This window comes from Hyla sarda, chromosome 8 (genome assembly GCF_029499605.1).
Source record: "Hyla sarda isolate aHylSar1 chromosome 8, aHylSar1.hap1, whole genome shotgun sequence".
Lineage (NCBI taxonomy): Eukaryota > Metazoa > Chordata > Amphibia > Anura > Hylidae > Hyla > Hyla sarda.
The window spans coordinates 95,830,835-95,850,929 of record NC_079196.1 but is presented as its reverse complement, the minus strand read 5'-3'; the positions used below and the strand labels follow the sequence as shown (position 1 = coordinate 95,850,929).

At 42.4% G+C, this 20,095-nt stretch overlaps 1 protein-coding gene across 5 annotated transcripts in view; it reads left to right on the top strand.

Annotated features, from left to right (window-relative positions):
- Positions 1-20,095, top strand: part of VPS8 (VPS8 subunit of CORVET complex) — a 281,893-nt gene that overhangs the window by 168,024 nt on the left and 93,774 nt on the right. For all 5 annotated transcript variants that reach the window (XM_056535311.1, XM_056535309.1, XM_056535310.1 and 2 more), the window contains 5 exons: positions 12,653-12,699; positions 15,611-15,758; positions 15,866-15,955; positions 17,113-17,164; positions 17,670-17,773. In XM_056535311.1, coding sequence (XP_056391286.1) covers positions 12,653-12,699; positions 15,611-15,758; positions 15,866-15,955; positions 17,113-17,164; positions 17,670-17,773 — 441 coding nt within the window. The remainder of the gene's footprint in view (positions 1-12,652; positions 12,700-15,610; positions 15,759-15,865; positions 15,956-17,112; positions 17,165-17,669; positions 17,774-20,095) is intronic.

The window sequence follows — 20,095 nt, the reverse complement described above, 5'->3', positions numbered from 1 at the left end:
CACTTATTTGCGGATAACACGCCCCAAAAAGGTTGCACCAGAAATAAGCGTAACTATCTAGTGCGTGCTTTAGTGCTTTTACACTAACTGCAAACTTTGACCTTTAACCAGAATAAACATGGAACTGCTGAGGGCGTATATATTTCACTTATTTGCGGATAATAAGCCCCAAAAAGGTTGCACCAGCAGTAAGTGTACTCTCTCACACTCTGCACTGTCCCTGCCTGTCTGCAGTGATGCAGGCTTGATGTGAATAGATTCGCTGCTGTGAAGAATAAGATTTGTATTCTGTATTGTCAGTAACACACAGTGTCTGCTCTCTGAGCTACAAGTCCCAGAAATGCCTGTGTTCAGCAATGGCTGCCAAATATATAGGGCTTTGACATCACAGGGCTGGCTGGCTGGCTGCTGATAGGCTGCATACCACCATGTAATTCAGGGTCATCCCTCCTGTCCACCTTCCCAGAATTCCTTGCCCCATGTCCTCACACGTGTAGTCGCCATTTTATATCCCCTGGACCGCACATAATGGAGTATAATAAAGAAATTTGTTTTATCGAATCACGGCGATATTCGGATTCATTACGAATTGAATTTTCCAGGAAATTCATAACGAATTCGGATTCGTCTGATTCGATTCACTCATCTCTATTCTTAACCTAACAAGACCAAAACAGTGCATGTTGGACTGGTATATTTAGCTGGACCTCTTAAAATAGAATGTAGGTATTAAATATATACATCTTTTTTACAGAGGAACCCTATGATTAATGGATGTCACAGTATGGCCTTTGTTAAACATATATGTTGACATCTTTTCACTACAAGGACCTATTAACCCCTTCCCAACCCATAACATACATGCACGTCATGGGTTGAGTAGGCAGACATGACAGGGACCCGCTGGTCGGGTCTGTGTCATGACCGGGAAATGTCCGCTGCTATTAGCAGCTGACATCTGCCGGTAATGATGGAGATCACTCCTATGTCCGTCATTTAACTGGTTAAATACCATGATCTATACAGATCACGGCATTTAAACATTAAATGCCACTATTCCCTGGTGTGTATTGGTCCCATAGCCTAGTGTCTAGTGGTCCCCATGGGGGGTGGTTGGCTATGGGTTGCTAGGGAAACCCGAGGCCTTACCTTGTCCTCGGCATCTTCCCTTGCTCTGTGATTGCTTAAAGGGGTACTCCGGTGGAAAACTTTTTTTTTTTTAAATCAACCGGTGCCAGAAAGTTAAACAGATTTGTAAATTACTTCTAGTAAAAAACCTTAATCCTTCCAACACTTATTTGCTGCTGAATACTACAGAGGAACTTTTTGGAACACAGTGCTTTCTACTGACATCATGAGCACAGTGCTCTCTGCTGACTTCTCTGTCCATTTTAGGAACTGCCCAGAGCAGCATATGTTTGCTGTGGGGATTTTCTCCTACTCTGGACAGTTACTAAAATGGACAGAAATGTCAGCAGAGAACACTGTGCTCGTGATTCAGCAGAGAGATCTATGTTCCAAAAAGAAAACATTTCCTCTGCAGTATTAAGCAGCTAATAAGTACTGAAAGGATTAAGTTTTTTTAATAAAAGTAATTTACAAATGTGTTTAACTTTCTGGCACCAGATGACTTAAAAAAAAAAAAAAAAGTTTTCCAATGGAGTACTCCCTTTAAGCCAATTACGTTACGTAACCATAGCCTTATGTGTCTGTCAATGCCGCTATGAAGATCTATGCATTTGCAGTCATTTTCTGTATGTATAAATAAAGACAAAACTGAGGTTAATTGGCTGCTGAACAATTAGGGGGATGTATCAATATAGTAGTGCCAGCTTTTAGCATAAACTGCCCAGAACTGTCATGAATTCATAAATAATTTCACATGCCAACATTTCCACACAGATTTCACTTTTTGTGCTATACTTACCATAAATTGCAGTAGTGGCCATAGTTTAACAATTGGGGGAAAGACATAAACTTTGAATACAGATTTTGAACTTTTCTGCTTTTATGCAATAATTCTATAATCCACATAACAGAAGGAACTGTGATACACTGTAAAATAATGCAATAACACCACTTACCGGCGCTGTATAAATAGAAGTCGAGGACAGGGGAAGTCCATCCCTGAGGAAGGAAGCCGTCAGCTTCCGAAAAGCTTCGGAGGTATTCTCCTTTGTCCCTTACTGTGCCCTATAGTGACGTCACTCAGACAGAGCCACGGAATTCCACACGCCGGTGGGAACTAGCGGGGTAGAGACGCCACCGGCCGGGGCCCTCTCCCTATTGTGCTACTTCCCCTTTACAACACCTGCATTTTACAGTTATCATCGGAACCTTCTGGACAGCATCCGGATCACATCACTAGCTACTCCGTACCCGGAAATTTTTCAGATACATTAGAGTCAGTGTATCCGCATACAGAGAAAGCCGTGTACCCAGGAGCTGTGGGACATTGCAAGATATAAAGACACACTCGCTACAAAGAAGATATATGTGAGTAACAATTCCTGTACATTGTATACTCACAACCTTTGAAGTCTCATTAAGCGCTGGTTATAAAAGTAGTTCTTTATAAGCAGGAGTGATTGAACCAATCCCCTCTCGTATTATATCAGTGTGACATATAGGGAATCATACTAAACTTAGCAGCTAGTGAGCAACGGCCACATACCATAGAGAAGCGTCTAAGCATTTATTGATTGAAAGACAAAAACTGTTTAGACAGATTTATTTATAGTACATAAAAAATGTCACAAATGTTGGTGCACATCTATCTAGGCATAAAAAATGTGTATTCTGATGTAAAAATTGGCCAAAGGACAAATTGGCCTAAGTGCATATAAACTTAGAATAGGCTGTTGCACAAGTACAATAGTCCATTCAAACATCTAATTGGCAGAGGTGGCAGGATTTGTACCTCTGCTGATGTAATATTAATAGCCTATGTGGCGTTTGGATAACCCCTTTAAGGATATTTTGTACAGTCTTACATGCCTCCCTATGCTGGGAAGTCACCTACAGCTGTAACTCACCTGCTTTTCCTACCTCATTCTGGCCCTCATTGCATTCTTAATTTGACCTTTCTGATATCCTAACTTTGACCTTTCCCAAGTACTTTATGAGAAACAGTTTTGTCTATCACTGAACAAAGTATTTACCTTCCTGGTTTACATCTGAAGTACCGTATATATTCGAATATAAGCCGATGATTTTTCGTGCTGAAAACGCCCCCTTCGGCTTATACTCGGGTGAACTCTCTGCCTGTCAATCCCTTCTCAGTGGTCTTCAACCTGCGGACCTCCAGATGTGTCAAATCTACAGCTCCCAGCATGCCCGGACAGCCATCGGCTGGGAGTTGTAGTTTTGACACATCTGGAGGTCCGCAGTTTGAAGACCACTGCCAGGCCTTCATCATCCAGACCCCCCTTCCGTTTTCTACTCACCTCCCCTCGGTGGGAAGGAAGGGTGAGCTGGTTCGGTCCATCTATGCTGCAGGGACCGTCCAGTGGGGAGGGTTAGTCGTTCCGGGTGGTCGATTTTCACCGGGAGGCCCTCTTCTCCGCTCTGGGCCGGCCCCGGCCTAATGACGTTGCCTTGACAACAACGCACAAGGACGTCCGTGCGCAGCAGACGTGCCTGTGCATGAACGTCCCTGTGCATCGTCGTCAAGGCAACGTCACTAGGCCGGGGCCAACCCGGAGCGGAGAAGAGGGCCTCCCGGTGAAAATGGACAGCCCAGAACGACTAACCCTCCCCACCGGACGGTCCCTGCAGCACAGATGGCCCGGCCATGCTTACCCTTCCTTCCCACCGAGGGGAGGTGAGTAGAAAACTAAAGGGGGGTCAGGATGATGACGAAGGCTGCAGTGGTCTTTAAACTGCGGACCTCCAGATGTGTCAAAACTACAACTCCCAGCCAATGGCTGTCCGGGCATGCTGGGAGTTGTAGTTTTGCAACATCTGGAGGTCTGCAGGTTGAAGACCACTGATGAAGGGATTTACAGGCGGTGATGATGAAGGGGGGGTGATGACGACGGGGGTCTGGATGATGACAGGGGGATGATGACGAGGTGATGATGACGGGGGTGAAAATGACAGGGTGATGATGACAGGGGTCTGGTTGATGACAGGGGGGGATGATGTATTTCCCACCCTAGGCTTATAATCGAGTCAGTAACTTTTCCTGGGTTTTTGGGGTGAAATTAGGGGCCTCGGCTTATATTCGGGTCGGCTTATACTCGAGTATATATGGTATGTTATCATTTGATTGTTTTCTGTTTTCTATTAGAGCATATTTGTAGGGCATTCACATACAGGTATCCAACTGATATCATACACTCTTAAATTTACTTGTTTAGGTTGATGTTTAGAACAAAGTAAAACATTTTGTTGTTTTTTCTTGTGCCAGTATAGAATATAGAATATCTTGGGAACAGCACATTTGACTATGTTTTAACTGGCACTGATTGTGAAGCATACCCAGCATATTCTGCTTTGTGTTTGATGAAAGATGAAAGCAGGGAGATGTATTTACCAGCCTCTGCTTCCTGTCTGCGCTCCGACACCTCTAACTGGTTGAATTGAATCATCTCAGCTGGTGCGGACACTTAATGAGTTCATTAGCACATTCTCAACAAAGGCAGACGTCATCTTCCTGACCTCCACCACAAAACCTTGCATTTAAATGGTCAGCTTTCCTTGCCAGCACTGAGCCAGGATCATTCCTCACTTTTCTTGAAATTTTCTTTTGACAGAAATATAGACAAGACACGTTGCCATCTTTTATATATGTAAAACAGTACCTGGGAGCCCTGAGATAGTCAAATTGTATAAAATCCCTATATCTCGGGAATGGGGGTGGACGTAACAAGAAGGAAAAAACTGTCACATTATAAAGCAACAAGTAGGTATCAAAACATTTCTTCTTTATTTCAAACAGGCATTAAAAAAAGTCAATCATAGCAATTTTATTTTTTTTTTTAAATCAACTTGTGCCAGAAAGTTAAACAGATTTGTAAATTACTTCTATAAAAAAAATCTTAATCCTTCCAGTACTTATTAGCGGCTGTATCCTACAGAGGAAACTCTTTTCTTTTGGGATTTCTTTTTTGTCATGTCCACAGTGCTCTGCTGACACCTCTGTCCATTTTAGGAACTGTACAGAGCAGCATATGTTTGCTATGGGGATTTTCTCCTGCTCTGGACAGTTCCTGACATGGACAGAGGTGTCAGCAGAGAGCACTGTGGTCGGGACAGAAAAGAAATCCAAAAAGAAAAGAGTTTCCTCTGTAGCATACAACTACTAATAAGTACTGGGAGGATTAAGATTTTTTTATAGAACTAATTTACAAATCTGTTTATCTTTCTTGCATCAGTTGATGAAAAAAAAACTCCGGTGGAAAACTTTTTTGGTGCCAGAAAGTTAAACAGATTTGTAAATTACTTGTATTTAAAAATCTTTACCCTTTCCGTACTTTTTAGCAGCTGTATGTTTTGAATTTCTTTTTTGTCTTGTCCACAGTGCTCTCTGCTGACACCTCTGTCCGTGTCAGGAACTGTCCAAAGCAGCATAGGTTTGCTATGGGGATTTTCTCCTGCTCTGGACAGTTCCTGGGCATCAGGTGTCAGCAGAGAGCACTGTGGGCAAGACAAAAAATAAATTAAAAAAGAAAAGAATTTCCTCTGTAGCATACATCTGCTAATAAGTACTGGAAGGACAAATATTTTTTAATAGAAGTAATTTACAAATCTGTTTAACTTTCTGGCACCAGTTGATTTAAAAAGAAATGTTTTCCACCGAAGTTCTCCTTTTAATGCTTGTTTAAATTGAAGATATTTTATCTTACCTACTCACTAGATTACATGTTTTTCCTACTGTTGGGCATATGGCCATACCAGGGAAGTATCCATGCTTGGATAACAGGGCATCAGAAGGGTGATATGGTCATCTGTTTTTCTTTTGTTTAGGAATTGAAGCAACATATGCTAAAAAAATTATATAAACAAAAAGTATTTTTGTGGTAGGGGAATTGGAAAGTACGGGAAGTGGGGAAGATGAATCAAGGGACTTAGAAAATGAAATATACAGAGTAATTTATGGAAAGAGGTGGAGTGTAGGAAGGTGGAATACAGCACCCTTAGGCCTTTCAAGTTACTATTTAAAATGGCAAATGTTGCTGTGTGTGGGTGAATCCCATTTGGGGATAGAGTGCTGAGAAAATGTCTGATCTGTAAGTACATGTAGAAATCTCTTTTATGTATCGAATATTTCATCTGTAATTCTTGGAATGACAGTAGCCGACCGGCATCATATAGATGACTGACATGTGTAATACCCCTAATGGACCACATACGCACATTTACATGTGGAATAGAAGCTTGAATAAATGTAAGAGGGAGTGAAATGCAAACCGCTACACTACTGGAGGCTGCGGCTTTCAGATACGTCATCCAGGCATTATAAGAGGCTTTAACAATTGGATTAGAAAGTGGGAGTGGGGATGAGTATTTCCAAATGGGAAGCCACATCACATCTGTGATGTGATAGAGGCATTTGAAAGTTTGTTCTATATGCACCCAAGGTATCTCCAGGCACCCCTTCCACTAACCACGCATAGAGCTAATTAGCGTAGCTATGTAATATCCATATACATCCGGGACACCCAGACCTCCCGCCTCTTTATCCTTGGTTAGAATAGATGCTGCGAGTCTAGGTCTCTTGTCCACCCAAACGAAGCTTGAAAGTATCCTTTGGGCTGATATAGAAAAAAGAGGGAAGGAAATGGGTAAGGTTCTAAATAAATACAAAAAACGTGGTAGTAGGGGGTGGAGCCTGACTGCGGGGCTGGATGGCCACTTGAGAAGGCAGTTCTCTACAGTCAAGACCTAAGCCTGCATGAAGGAGCCCTTTCCACCCTGCTTACATGGGCAATAAGGAAAAGATTCGGACACCCCTGGCTCCATGAAATCGCACAAAAATCTATCTGACATGGCAAAATACTTTGATAAAAAGCTTACTCAGAGCCCGGCGCGCGCTCCCAAGATGGCATCGGTGCCTGTGAGCGAAGCTGTGCGTGAAGACGAGTCTCATGTGGACAGCATTCCTAGCAACTGGGTGGACTCGGAGGAGTGACGAGACACGCAGCCTCCTCTCTCGCTCGAAGATAAAGAAGACGGTTCACCAGGCGGTGGTGAAGGCGCTGCAAGGTGTGTTGACCCCGGTGCTTCAAGAGTTGGCAGAAAAGGAGGCGGATGTTTGGCACATAGGCCACCGCACTGAATTCTTAGAAGATGCCATTACTGAGACAGTGTCGTTCTGTGATACCGCGACACATCAGCTGCGGTACCAAGAGGAACAACTTAACAGAGCCTTCCTGCTTTTGGAGGACCAAGAAAACCGCAGTAGAAGGAAAAACATGAGAATAAAATGCTTACCTGAATCGTATGCTGCTGAAGCACTGCTCTTGGTATCTCACCAGATCTTCACCTCACTCCTAGGGGAGGAACGGGCGATGGCCATAGTTGTGGAGAGAGTCCACAGGGCGCTGCGCCCGAAGCCTTCTCCCAAGGATCCACCCAGTGATGTGATATGCGGGCTTCTGAGTTATGTGGACACCGCGGCGGTGATGTCAACTAATACAGAGGCCGAGGCGGTACACTTCGCAGGCCATCCACTACAACTATTCCAAGATATCTCACCTGCAACCTTGGCTAAGTGCAGGATCCTGAACCCGCATATGCAAAAGCTGCGAGACACGTGGGTACCTTACAGTACTGGGCTTGGAGACTGAATGATTCGCTCTTTGATGGCACGAATGATGTCTCTACTCTAGATGACCACCTACGGAATTTCTTTGACATTAACACTACACCAGATGTCTCCTTTCCTACTGTATGGGAGGCATACATATGTTATATGAGGGGTTTACTGATAGTGTTAGGCACTAAACTCAAGAAGGATAGGTCTATGGCTATCACTAAGATTTTGACTAGGATATCCTACTTGGAAAATGAGGATCACTCCTCAAATGAGTCTGAGATCGCAGGGGAACTAGCCAAGCTAAGGGAAGATCTGAGAGACTTGCTCCACCGCAAATATGCCGCTAATGTCACCCGTTTTAAACAGAAACTTTCCCTACATGGGGACAAGGGGGGCAGGCTCATGTTGGCAATGATTAAGAAGCGGAGAGCCCAAATGTTCATATATGCAATAAAGACTGGGGATGGTCGCCAGTGTTTAGACACAGCCTCTATTACGTCGGCCTTCTCTGCTTATTACAACTCCCTATACAACCTGTCACCCGCTGCTACTGTGCCCCTGATAGAAAACAAGTTATTAAGCCTTTTCTGGACATCTGAATCTCCCTCACCTTTCCATGGACGAGGGTTCCTCACTTCTTTGTCCTTGCGCTGAGGATTTGATTGGGAGTGTCCTTTCCTCTTTCCCGGCGGGGGAAGAGCCCTGGGCCAGATGGCCTTAGTCTTCCATATTTTAAAACATTTAAACACACCTTTCTCCCACATTTGTCCATGTGGTGCAATGCACTCCTTTCTGGTATACCCTTGCTACCTCAGGCGCTCGAAGCACACATCACCATCCTTCGCAAAGAGGGCAAGGATAGTACACTTTGTTCTAACTATAGGCCCATTTCTTTGCTCAATTTGGACGTAAAGATCTGGGCCAAGCTCCTCTCACTCCGTATTGGGCGGCTCCTACCAGGGCTTATCCACATGGACCAGACAGGGCTTGTAAAAGGTAGGGATAATGTTCACAGAGTGCTACATCTAATTCATCACGCCAGGCACACTAACACACCTTTTCTTCTTCTTGGAACGGATGCCGGAAAAGCGTTTAATAGGGTTGCCTGGGATTACCTTTTTCACACCATGCTTCAATTTAATTTCCCGCTCTCTTTTGTGCAGGCCATAATGTCCCTCTACTCAGACCCGAGGGCCCGAATCAGCATCAATTGCACCCGTCTCCTCCCTTTTCAATTCGGAATGGGACGAGACAGGGTTGCCCCCTATCTCCGACTTTATATATTTTAGTTGTGGAAACACTTTTACAAGCCTTAGGATGATGGAATAAAGGGGCTCACGGTGGGGGGGCTTACGCACTTAACGGCTGCATTCTCAGATGACTTGCTGATCATGACCACTTACCCTCAGCAATCTCTCCATAAAATACAGTCCCTCCTAGAGCAATTTGGCGCCTTGTCAAATTTTAAGGTTAATTACACCAAATCTGAAATCTTAAATGTCACACTCCCCCCAAATCTGGCTACATCCTTAAAATCCTCCTCCCCATACTTCTGGCTGACGAAGGGCATTAAATACCTGGGTGTCATCTTACCTAGCTAACTTGATGACCTTTTTACCTTTAATTACATACCTTTATAATTTCCCTACCTCTTTTGGATGGGGCGTAGAAATCTCCTTCAGACCTATATTATCCCATCTGTGCTGTATACTCTGAGGATGGTTACTATAGTTTTGCCTGCCCATTACCTTCAGCAATGGAAGCACTTGTTCCACGCATTTCTGTGGTTGGGCAAGAAACCACGTTTACCTTATGCTCTCCTAGTTAGGGGCAAGGAGTTAGGGGGACTGGGGGTCCCAGGTGTCTCAACTCTATAGGGCTGTACATTTGCAGAGATTGGCAGAACTGGTATCAGAGATGAGGTCCTCACCAGATCAGTCTCTAGAATACCACCATTTGACTCAGACGGTAGGATTGGCCTTCAGAGCGCTCTGGGTCCCTTTGACACACTCTCTTTGGACAGTGACTAATCCCCTGACAAGAGCTAGATTACTGCTTAAACAGACTTATGACAAGAGACAAACCGACAAGTACTCTGGTCCTAAGATTCTCTCCCCAGTGATGCCTAGTTCTCTTATACCTTTCATCTCACACCCTCAATTGACAGACATAGATGGTATTTGGTTAAAATTGGATTGTGTCCCACTAACGAACCTCCGACACCTGGACATATCCAGATGCTGCTGTCTGCGGTCAAATTTCATTTTTACCACTACTTCTTAATTAGGAGGGCATGTGTTGCAATGCTGAAGGTGTCTGTCCTTGGGGCTGACCTCGATTGGTTGGAATAGGTGGCGTTGATTGCTCAGAGCTCACTCTATGCTCAGTGCCTTCTAATATGGTAAAGGAGGAGGAGTCCGCGGTCCCGCTGTTTTTACTTTCATGGGAAAATGAGTTGGATGCAGGGAAGTACTGAGACACACTCACAGCTTTTCCAAGTGCGTCAAGCTGCAGGAGGGCCACTATAAACTCCTCACTAGGTGGTATCATACACCGGAACTATTGCACCATTGGGGCCTCGCCCCTACAGAAGTATGCTGGAGGTGTCAGGTTGGTAAGGGTACCCTCTCACATATATGGTGGTACTGCCCTGACATTGTTCCCTTCTGTTATCTCTCATAATGGGCAAAAAGATTACGCTGACTCCCCTGCTGGTGCTCTTGGGACTATCCAATGCATATTGTAATCTACATAAAAAGTCATTGGTTGCCCACTTGCTCTCCGTGGTGAAGGCTCTGATACCCCTTCACCAGCTGCAGGTGCTACCACCCACACTGATCCATTGGCATCAGAAGGTGGGCAAACTGTGCAGAATGGAAGAATTAATCAGCTGGAGTACCTACTCACATAATACTTTCCTGAAAATTTGGCAACCATGGTTAACCTACTCCACAAATCTGTCGCTGTACCCCTCCTCTTCTTCCTCCTCTTCTTCTTCTTCCCTGCCCCCTGCCTCTGCCTTGTTCTCCCTCTCCCTCTTGGCCTTATATGTCTTCTTGGACCTGGCTCCTTTCTGCCTCCTCCACTCTCGGCCCTCTATCTTCAGTACTCAGTTACCTAACATAAGTTAACATATTTCTAACATAAGTCTCACACTGTACACTCTTCCTATTACTTTCACTTCTTTCCACACCCCTATCCCACCCTTCTTACCCTCCCCCCCCCCCAGCCTTATTCTTGGTTATCTGCCCCTTGCTCTGAGTTTCTTCTAACCCTTATTTTGATACCTTTGCCTTACTTTATCTTCTCTGAGGTATTAGATCAATGGTTATACGTTCTTTAAGTTCCATTACTCCTATACACACACCTCAGTGTCATAGTTTTAAGATCACAAAAGGTTCTGGACCACTCTGAACCTATCTATATGAGGTGCTCCCTATGTCCTTTGTTATTGCAGAGTGGTCTCTCTATATACATATGTTGGAGGTCGCCAATGTTATCGACTCGTTAGTGCTTCATTTCTCGACACTTTTAGGTTCCTTGTGTGTTGTTTGATATTGTTTCCTACCCCCTCCCTGCCTTCTTCCCTGAATTAATGTGTTTCTTAGTACATTTTTCTACTAAGTCATGAGCTGCAGCAGAGGTGTGATTTTTGCTACGTATGCTCTTCATTGGAAATAGGATACCTCATTATGCATTTATTTGCCTGTCTTGCTTTATGTATTTGTGTATAATATTGCTATCTTTTATATGGAGCCTGCGAACCCACAGACTTGTCATATGCGATGTTCACTTAGGGTATATGTTTGTACAGTTTTGTAGCTTGTTTATGAAAACCTAAATAAAGAATTGACAAAAAAAAAACGTGGTAGTAAAAACATCTTAAAAGTAGCTATGTGACCCACTCAGGAGATGTCATATTGGGCCAGTCTGCGTGTCTCTTCCTCAATGCTTTTTATAATGCAATGAACTTCGTGGGTGGCAGAGAATTCTCTGGCGCTGACCGGAATAAAAAGGCTTCAGGTATGCAGGTTCAGATAAAAAAAGCGTTATTCAGCCAAGATGCAACGCGTTTCACTGTGCAAGCGCAGCTTCCTCAGGCATTGCCTTAGTTCATTGCATCATACAAGTTTACATGGGAAGGCTGCAGACGGACAACCAAGTCTCCTTCATCATCTAACACGTGCTAAACATTGTTGTGTACACAACCGGCGTGTTTCAATGCTTTTTAGAAATGGTTCATAATTACCGTAGTCTGATACAGTAGTTTGTGAGGGAAAGCTAATTTGATACCTAAATAAGTCACGACAGAAGTATGCCAGTCAAATGGATGTGACTGTTGGGGCATGTACTGTCTGTGCATTTAGAAAGAGAGGAAGTGCCTGTGTCTTAGCGGCGTTAAGATGGTAATATGAAAGGTCACCAAAGAAGTGTATGAATTCTAGTGCAGCAGTGGCTGAGGGGGAGGGATGAGTAAGGGTAAGGATGATGTCATCCGCGTACATTGATATAAGATGTTGGCTGAGGTAGGGCACTGCTGCTGCCAGAAATGAGCAAAACTGCATTGTTGCGTGTTGGACCTCAGAACGCAAAGAAGAATGGGAGAGCAATACCAGGGGGTTTATTTTTTTAATTGCAGCAGCCTGGGCAAAGATAAAAAAAGATTTTCACTGGAGTACCCATTTAATATGAATGATTATATAGACTTTTGTATATTAAGAAGAGCCAAGTTTGTCATTATTTCCTTTTTGTAGCATCTTAGATCTGCAGTTTATGATGCGTTGTGAGTAGATATGTGTATACCTTGTGTTGTACCCGGTATCCTACTTGGTGTGATTGTTTTGCTTTGTCAGGTATAATAAGACTAACACAATGTTGTTCTAATTACAGGATTCATTTTTGCTTTTCCAGTTTCTTAAAAGCCTTTTAGATCCAAGGTTTGTATTCTGTGTCTGTTTATACACTATATTTATATCTACCTTCAAATATGCTTTCATATATTCAGTGTCTCCATGTATTGACTGCTGTTCTCTCATTTTGAATTAATATTATATTTGAGCATTATTTTTTGACCTACAATATGCCATCACTGGGTGGGGATCCTGATACCAGGACCAACACAGATGCTTGCCAAGCACCTTAGCTCCTTTATGGAAACTGCAACTCATCCCCATTAACTTGAATGGCACTGTGTTGCAGTTCCCTGCATAGTGGGTGCCTTGAAGTTCTGCTGTGAAGAGAATAAGCTAAAAGGACCATAGTCATTTAATTTGTGTATTTGGTGGCATATTTTAGTGGTCAGCCAACGGCTGTTTAACGTTTATGGTTAGGCTGACCATTTTTCATTGAGACAATGCAAGACATTGGGATAGCAAATATGAGATAGGGTTATGCCCCTAAATTATAGTCTTAGGCCTGCATACAGCCCCCATACAGTCATGGCCGTAAATGTTGGCAAATTGTGGAAAAATAAGATTGTTTCAAGCATGTGATGCTCCTTTAAACTCACCTGGGGCAAGTAATAGGTGTGGGCAATATAAATCACACCTGAAAGAAGATAACAGGAGAGAAGTTCACTTAGTCTTTGCATTGTGTGTCTGTGTGTGCCACACTAAGCATGGACAACAGAAAGAGGAGAAGAGAACTGTCTGAGGACTTGAGAACCAAAATTGTGGAAAATATCAACAATCTGAAGGTTACAAGTCAATCTCCAGAGATCTAGATTTGCCTTTGTCCACAGTGCGCAACATTATCAAGAAATTTGCAACCCATGGCACTGTAGCTAATCTCCCTTGGCGGGGATGGTGGAAAAAATTGATGAAAGTGTCAACGCAGGATAGTCCAGATGGTGGATAAGCAGCCCCAAAGAAGTTCCAAAGATATTCCAGCTGTCCTGCAGGCTCAGAGAGCATCAGTGTCAGTGCGAACTATCCGTCGACATTTAAATGAATTGAAATGCTATGGCAGGAGACCCAGGAGGACCCCACTGCTGACACAGAGACATAAAAAAGCAAGACTACATTTTGCCAAAATGAACTTGAGTAAGCCAAAATCCTTTTGGGAAAATGTCTTGTGGACAGATGAGACCAAGATAGAGCTTTTTGGTAAACGGAATGAGGCCTACAAAGAATAGAACACAGTACCTACAGTAATATATGGTGGAGGTTCATTGATGTTTTGGGGTTGTTCTGCTGCCTCTGGCACTGGGTGCAAGGCATCATGAAATATGAGCATTACCAACGGATTTTGGGTCGTACTGTACAGCACAGTGTCAGAAAGCTGGGTTTGCGTCCGAGATCTTGGGTCTTCCAGCAGGACAATGACCCCAAACATATGTCTAAAAGAACCCAGAAACGGATGGCAACAAAGTGCCGGAGAGTTCTGAAGTGGCCAGCAATGACTAAATCCCATTGAACACCTGTGGAGAGATCTTAAATTTGCTGTTAAGAAAAGGCACCCTTCCAATAATAGAGACCTGGAGCAGTTTGCAAAGGAAGAGTGGTCCAACATTCTGGCTGAGAGGTATAGGAAGTGACTGATTTCAGTTATTTTTTTCAAAGGGTGTGCAACCAAATATTAAGTTAAGGGTGCCAATAATTTTGTCCAGTCCATTTTTGCAGTTTGGTGTGACATTATATCCAATTAGCTTTTTTCCCTTCCTTTTTGGTTTAGTTCCAATACACACAAAGGGAATAAACATGTGTATAGCAAAACATGTGTTACTGCAATCCTTTTCTGTGAGAAATACTTCATTTACTTTTCAGGGGTGCCAACATGTACGGCCTGACTGTATATATATGTTTGTAAGCCTACTATACTGCACCCATATATAGTTGTAGGCCTCCATGTGTACTTGTACGCCCCCATACTGCCCCATACATAGTTTTAGGCCCCAATACTGCCCCAAATATAGTTGTAGGCCCCCATTCTTCCCCTATATATGGTTGAAGGCCCTTATACTTTCCCCTATATAGTTGTAGGCCCCTCTACTACCCCATATATAGTTCTATGCCCCCTCTCCTATATGGCCCCATATATAGTGTTGGGTAGGCGACCCCCAGCGGCCCAGCCACACTGCCCCACTGCTTCAATGCTTCTCCACCTACTGCTTTCGCTGGACTATAGCATTAGGTCCCCAGACTGGAAGAGTACTAAAGCTAACGCCGGGGACAAACTCATCATTTTTTGTAAAAAAAAACTGGACAGTCTCGAAAAAATGGACTCTCCCATTCAAAATGGGGTGTATGGTCAGCCTATTTGTTAGCTAAGGAGCCAGGCTCTTTAGTTGCACAAGAAATGTAGCTGTTGATGTCAACATTAAGAACTTTGAATTTTTAGATTGTGAAAACCTACAGCCTTTTATGCTGTATGTAATTTTACTAGCATCAAAACAGAAAAGTTATAACATAGGATGTGGTCTCAATGTGTAGGTCCTAAATTAATAATATTGGAAGCTGCTCAAAGAAGTATTCCCATCTCAGACCCTATGGTATATCTGTATGACCTCTATTCTTGTCAAAGGAACCCCAGAGGTGAATCCAACATCTGTCGAAGATATAAAGCATAACCTGTTAATATGCCATATATGTCCAAAATAGGAATACCATCCCCAGTATAGTGTTATCACAACCATCATTCTCTTAGCATGCCCTGGGAAACAGTCGACAACCATGGCTGTTCTAAGGTATTTTATACTCTGTAGTCCGTTCACAGGTCAAAGGCTATAACAGCAGGAACAGAAAGACAACATGGAATAGACACATTTTTTTTTCTTCTAAAAATAACTGCAGATCATATAGTTACAAATCTCTGGTTATGGTATGATCATGTAATTGTATTTGTTTGTAGGGATGGAGCTCATCTAAGCCCTGAGCTGTTACAGAACCATCCACATATCACAGAACTCTTCATAGATCATATGTGTCAGTATGACCCCAGTAATGTGACTCAAGTACTACAAATACTGGAACACTATCGATTGGAGGAGACTATTGAGGTGAGGACATTAAAAACTATCTCCATAAAAAGAAAAAGAATATTGTTCAGATGAACTTGTTTGCAAGATCTTGTTTGGGATGTAATGTCTTCCCTTTATGATTACAGATTGCCCAGAAGCACAAAAACCATGAGACCTTAGCCTATCTCTTGGAGAAGAAAGGGGATATCCAGGCAGCTTTCCAAGTCATGCTTGTGGTAACTAGAATAGCACTGCCTGTAACCAGCAATAACCTTTGGAATTTTCTAAACATAGTTAGAAAAAAGCCTAAATGGCATAATTAGAATAAACCTGATAACTAAAATCTGTAATATTTTTGCTCTTCAGAAAATGCATCTAGGCCCCTTTTGAACTCCTATTGAGTTTAACATGATAACTTCCCCTGGCAAACTTTCAGTGAATCCAGACACTGTGGGCTCGGCTATCTAAGAAGAGTTGAACATAAAGAAATGGTCTTCTGCCCTTTCAGTCTAGCAGGCAGTAACACTTTGAATAGGGTGCCATAGGACACCTTGCTGGGTGACAACTGCATTTGAAGCATCTTTATTGTATTTATGAATTTAATCAAAATCATTCTTTCTCATGTTTTGCAACTGGGAAGACCATTCACTAAAATTTAGATCTTTTGCATCATGTTAGGGCTTGTTCACAATGCTGCTGGACTCAGTCCAGTTTTGTGTCCTTCAGCACCAAACACGCAAGCCAAATAGACCCATATTGCAACCCGCCGGATACTGATGGATGCCATTAACTTGAATGGGGTCCGTCGGTGTGCAGTATTTTACAGGAGTTGAGCATAGAAAAAATAGGACATGCAATATTTTTTTCTGCTTAGCTCCCATTACGAGTAAAGCAAGGGAGCTCCCTTTTAGCAGAGCCCAGCAGTAGTGTGAACTAAGCCTTATCTGGACTTAAAGGGGTACTCTGCCCCAGTAATCCACTGCACGGAGCGAACTCCACTCCGTGCCGGATTACAAGCGAGCACAGCTGTCACACCCCCTCCCATAAACCGTAATGGAGGGGACGTGAGGACCACGGCCGCCCAATGCCTAGCACATCTGGCATTCTGAACATAAATATTTAGAATTCAGGGGTTCCAGGCTGGAGATCGTGGGGAGTCCCAGCGGCCATGCCCCCGTGTTCAGACATCTTATCCCCTATCCTTTGGATAAGAGATAAGATGTTAAGGAGTGGAGTACCCCTTTAACTCCAGTATTTAGCCCTATAGTCAAAAATGATTCTACAAAGCACACATACTTTACCTTTATACTATACGTGCTATATATTCTTTTTATTTGATGTTGCCACATCTTGGGCAGCCTTACTTGTAGTTATACTTTTATTATTTGTTTAGAGACTACAAGATAGACTTTCAGCGTTGACTGAGGACTCAGTGGATGGAGCAGGTAAGTGTGTGATATATACTATACATCTTTTTTTCCTAAGGTTATTCAGTATGCTTAAGAAATATGCTTTGTAATGGAAAAGGAAAATTATATTAATGATTAGTCGAAAAATATACAGCCTTTTTTTCTGCTCATTTATATGCCTGTTAAAATTCACAAGCGGAAGCTACTATACTACTATTTTCTACAGAAAGGAAATTACTTATCCATATTCTCAGGAGAAATAGACTGCTTCATCATGAAAAAGGTAGCACTTAAACAATGCATATTTCAGTACAGTTGATGATACACCAAAGGGGTTGCTGTAAGATGCATTTGGTATTTAAATTAAGCATTTTCCATTATAATGAAATTGATCTGAATTGGAAATTTACTTTAACCAGGAATAAGCACTTGAAGTTGAAACACTCAAGATTGTACTTGAAAAAGCATTTCACTCCCAAATGGAAAGTTATTTGGAGAGTAATACCAATGCTCTTGGTTAATTTTACCTCTTGGATTGTAGATACCAAGAAAATGACTGTCGTAAAAGATGTCGAGGAAACGCTATCAGAAACTATTTCTTTGTGTAAAAGAACATCGCATACACTTAACCAACAGCAAAGAGAGGTATAGTGCTGATCAATATGTGCATTGCTACAATTATATTGTCTGGGTTGCTATAAGATTCTTACTGTGTATCCATGCATACCTCAAGTGGTCCACGTGTCAATTTAAAAGGCTATGGACACCTCTGACATAGTGGAAAGGATTTTTACATGTGTTTATAGTAAACTGCAGTTACAAAAAAATCTTGCACCAAGTTTTGAATCCAAAATCTTCATTTATTTTAGACCCCCTAATATTCCATTTGCAGTCTGCTTCTAAATTTAGATTTGTGCGATATAGACTAATGTCCCTCTCAGTAAAACAAACAGGATGCGTAATCTGTGTTTCCTGAATGATGATGCGTTTGCTAGCACTTATATACTGTCCCAATGTTCTCCTTTAGCAGCTTATAAAGCATCTTCCCTTATTTGTGCTGACACTACTGCTAAGCACTCTAATCCTGAAGTTTGCTGTGGGTGCTCTGCCTTCTCTCTATACTTGGCTGCCTTTTAACTGCTTTCCTTCTTAGCAACATCCTGTGTAATATAAGTTTTGACAGCAGCATCTAAACAGTTAAAACAGCTGGCAAGGGAGGTCGCTCTATGCCGACTATGGAAAAAAAAAAAGAAAATTGGCAAAGTGCTGCTAAAATACTCTTAAAATTTTGTCCCGGTTGTTTTTATATAGGGGATGTATATAGGGCGGAAATTTTTACACTACAATTTTTCTTTTTTTATAACAGTTTTTTTTTATTAAAGAATTTTTCTTTAAAACAGATATTTGAGAATAAGAAAATAAAAGTACATAGAATAATAAACAGAGTCATTACATATTAATAAGACCAGGTTACAATATGATAACATAGATCCGGCTGTAAAGATGTTGTAAAGTCCAGATTATTTCAGGTCGGCTCTGTGAGTATCCGGGGAAGACCCCACATCAGAGACACGAAGCTTAGATAAAAGCCGTTATCTAACAGATAATAAAGAATGAAGCGAGGATAATATGAAGTGCTATTAGATGATACTAATAATATCTCTGGACTCCGGATCCATTACACCTCAGCTTATGGTCAATAATCCAGGCAATATGCAATGAAGAAGATGTAAAATAATGTAAAAAAAAAACAGGAGGTAAAAAGTTTATAAGAGGTAGAAAGTTAATAGAGAAAAAGACAGGTAGGTATGGAAGATAAAGATAAAGGGACGGATAAGTAGGGAAGATAAAGATAAAGGGACGGATAAGTAGGGAAGATAAAGGGACGGATAAGTAGGGAAGACACTACAATTTTTCACCCATCTGAATGAGGTCTGTATATGATTTGGAAAATGTGTGCAATGTTTTAATGCTTTCGGAAAGTTTTCAGATCTTTTCATTTTTTTTTTTTTACATTTTGTTATGTTGCGGCCTTGTTTATCGCCATAGCTCTGCACTCAATACATTGGTCCCTCAACATATGATATTAATTGGTTCCAGGAGAACCATCATATGTTGAAACCATCATATGTCGATTACATATGTCTATGTAAAAATGGTAATTGGTTCTGGGGCCTTGGAACCATTGTATGTTGAATACATATCTCTATGGGAAACTGCTAATTGGTTCTGGGATGATCATTGTGTGTGGAGTGTATGGGGAGTGTTTAACAAACCAGGGTGCCTCCAGCTGTTGCACAACTACAACTCCCATGTACAGCCTCTGACTGTCTGGGCATGCTGGGAGTTATAGTTTTGCAACAGCTGGAGGCACACTGATAGGGAAACATTGATGTATGGGGTGTATAGTGTGTATATGTATTGTATGTGATGTGTGACATCGCATACAGTACTGTACAGTTCTTTAAATACCTTCAGGGGGGACAGAATGTCCTCCATTACGACCCTGCCGACTACAGCTCTATAGGAAAGGAAGGGGAGGGCAGCCAGCAGCTCATTGGATGCCTGCATCAAGATGCTGCAGGCTATTGGCTATGGCTGCACTGGGGGGGGCGGGGCTTACACAGAGCTCACAGTGGAAGCCTGCGTGAGTTAGCAGGACAGCAACAGGAGGCAGAATGGGGCACACGGGGCACATTAAACAACTATCTGTCAGTTGCTGAAGTTGTCAGCGCTGTCAGATAGCTGTTTGTACGATGGCCCCGAAACACAGTAGCTTCGTATGTCGATGCTGCCTTCAACATACGATGGGCTCTGAGAGGCCATCGTATGTTGAAATGATCATATGTCGGGGCCATCGTAAGTCGGGGGGTCACTGTACTCCATAATGCCAAAGTGAAAACAGAATGTTAACAATATTTGCCTATTTATTGAAAAGGAAAAATGAAAACGTTGCATTGTTAAGTA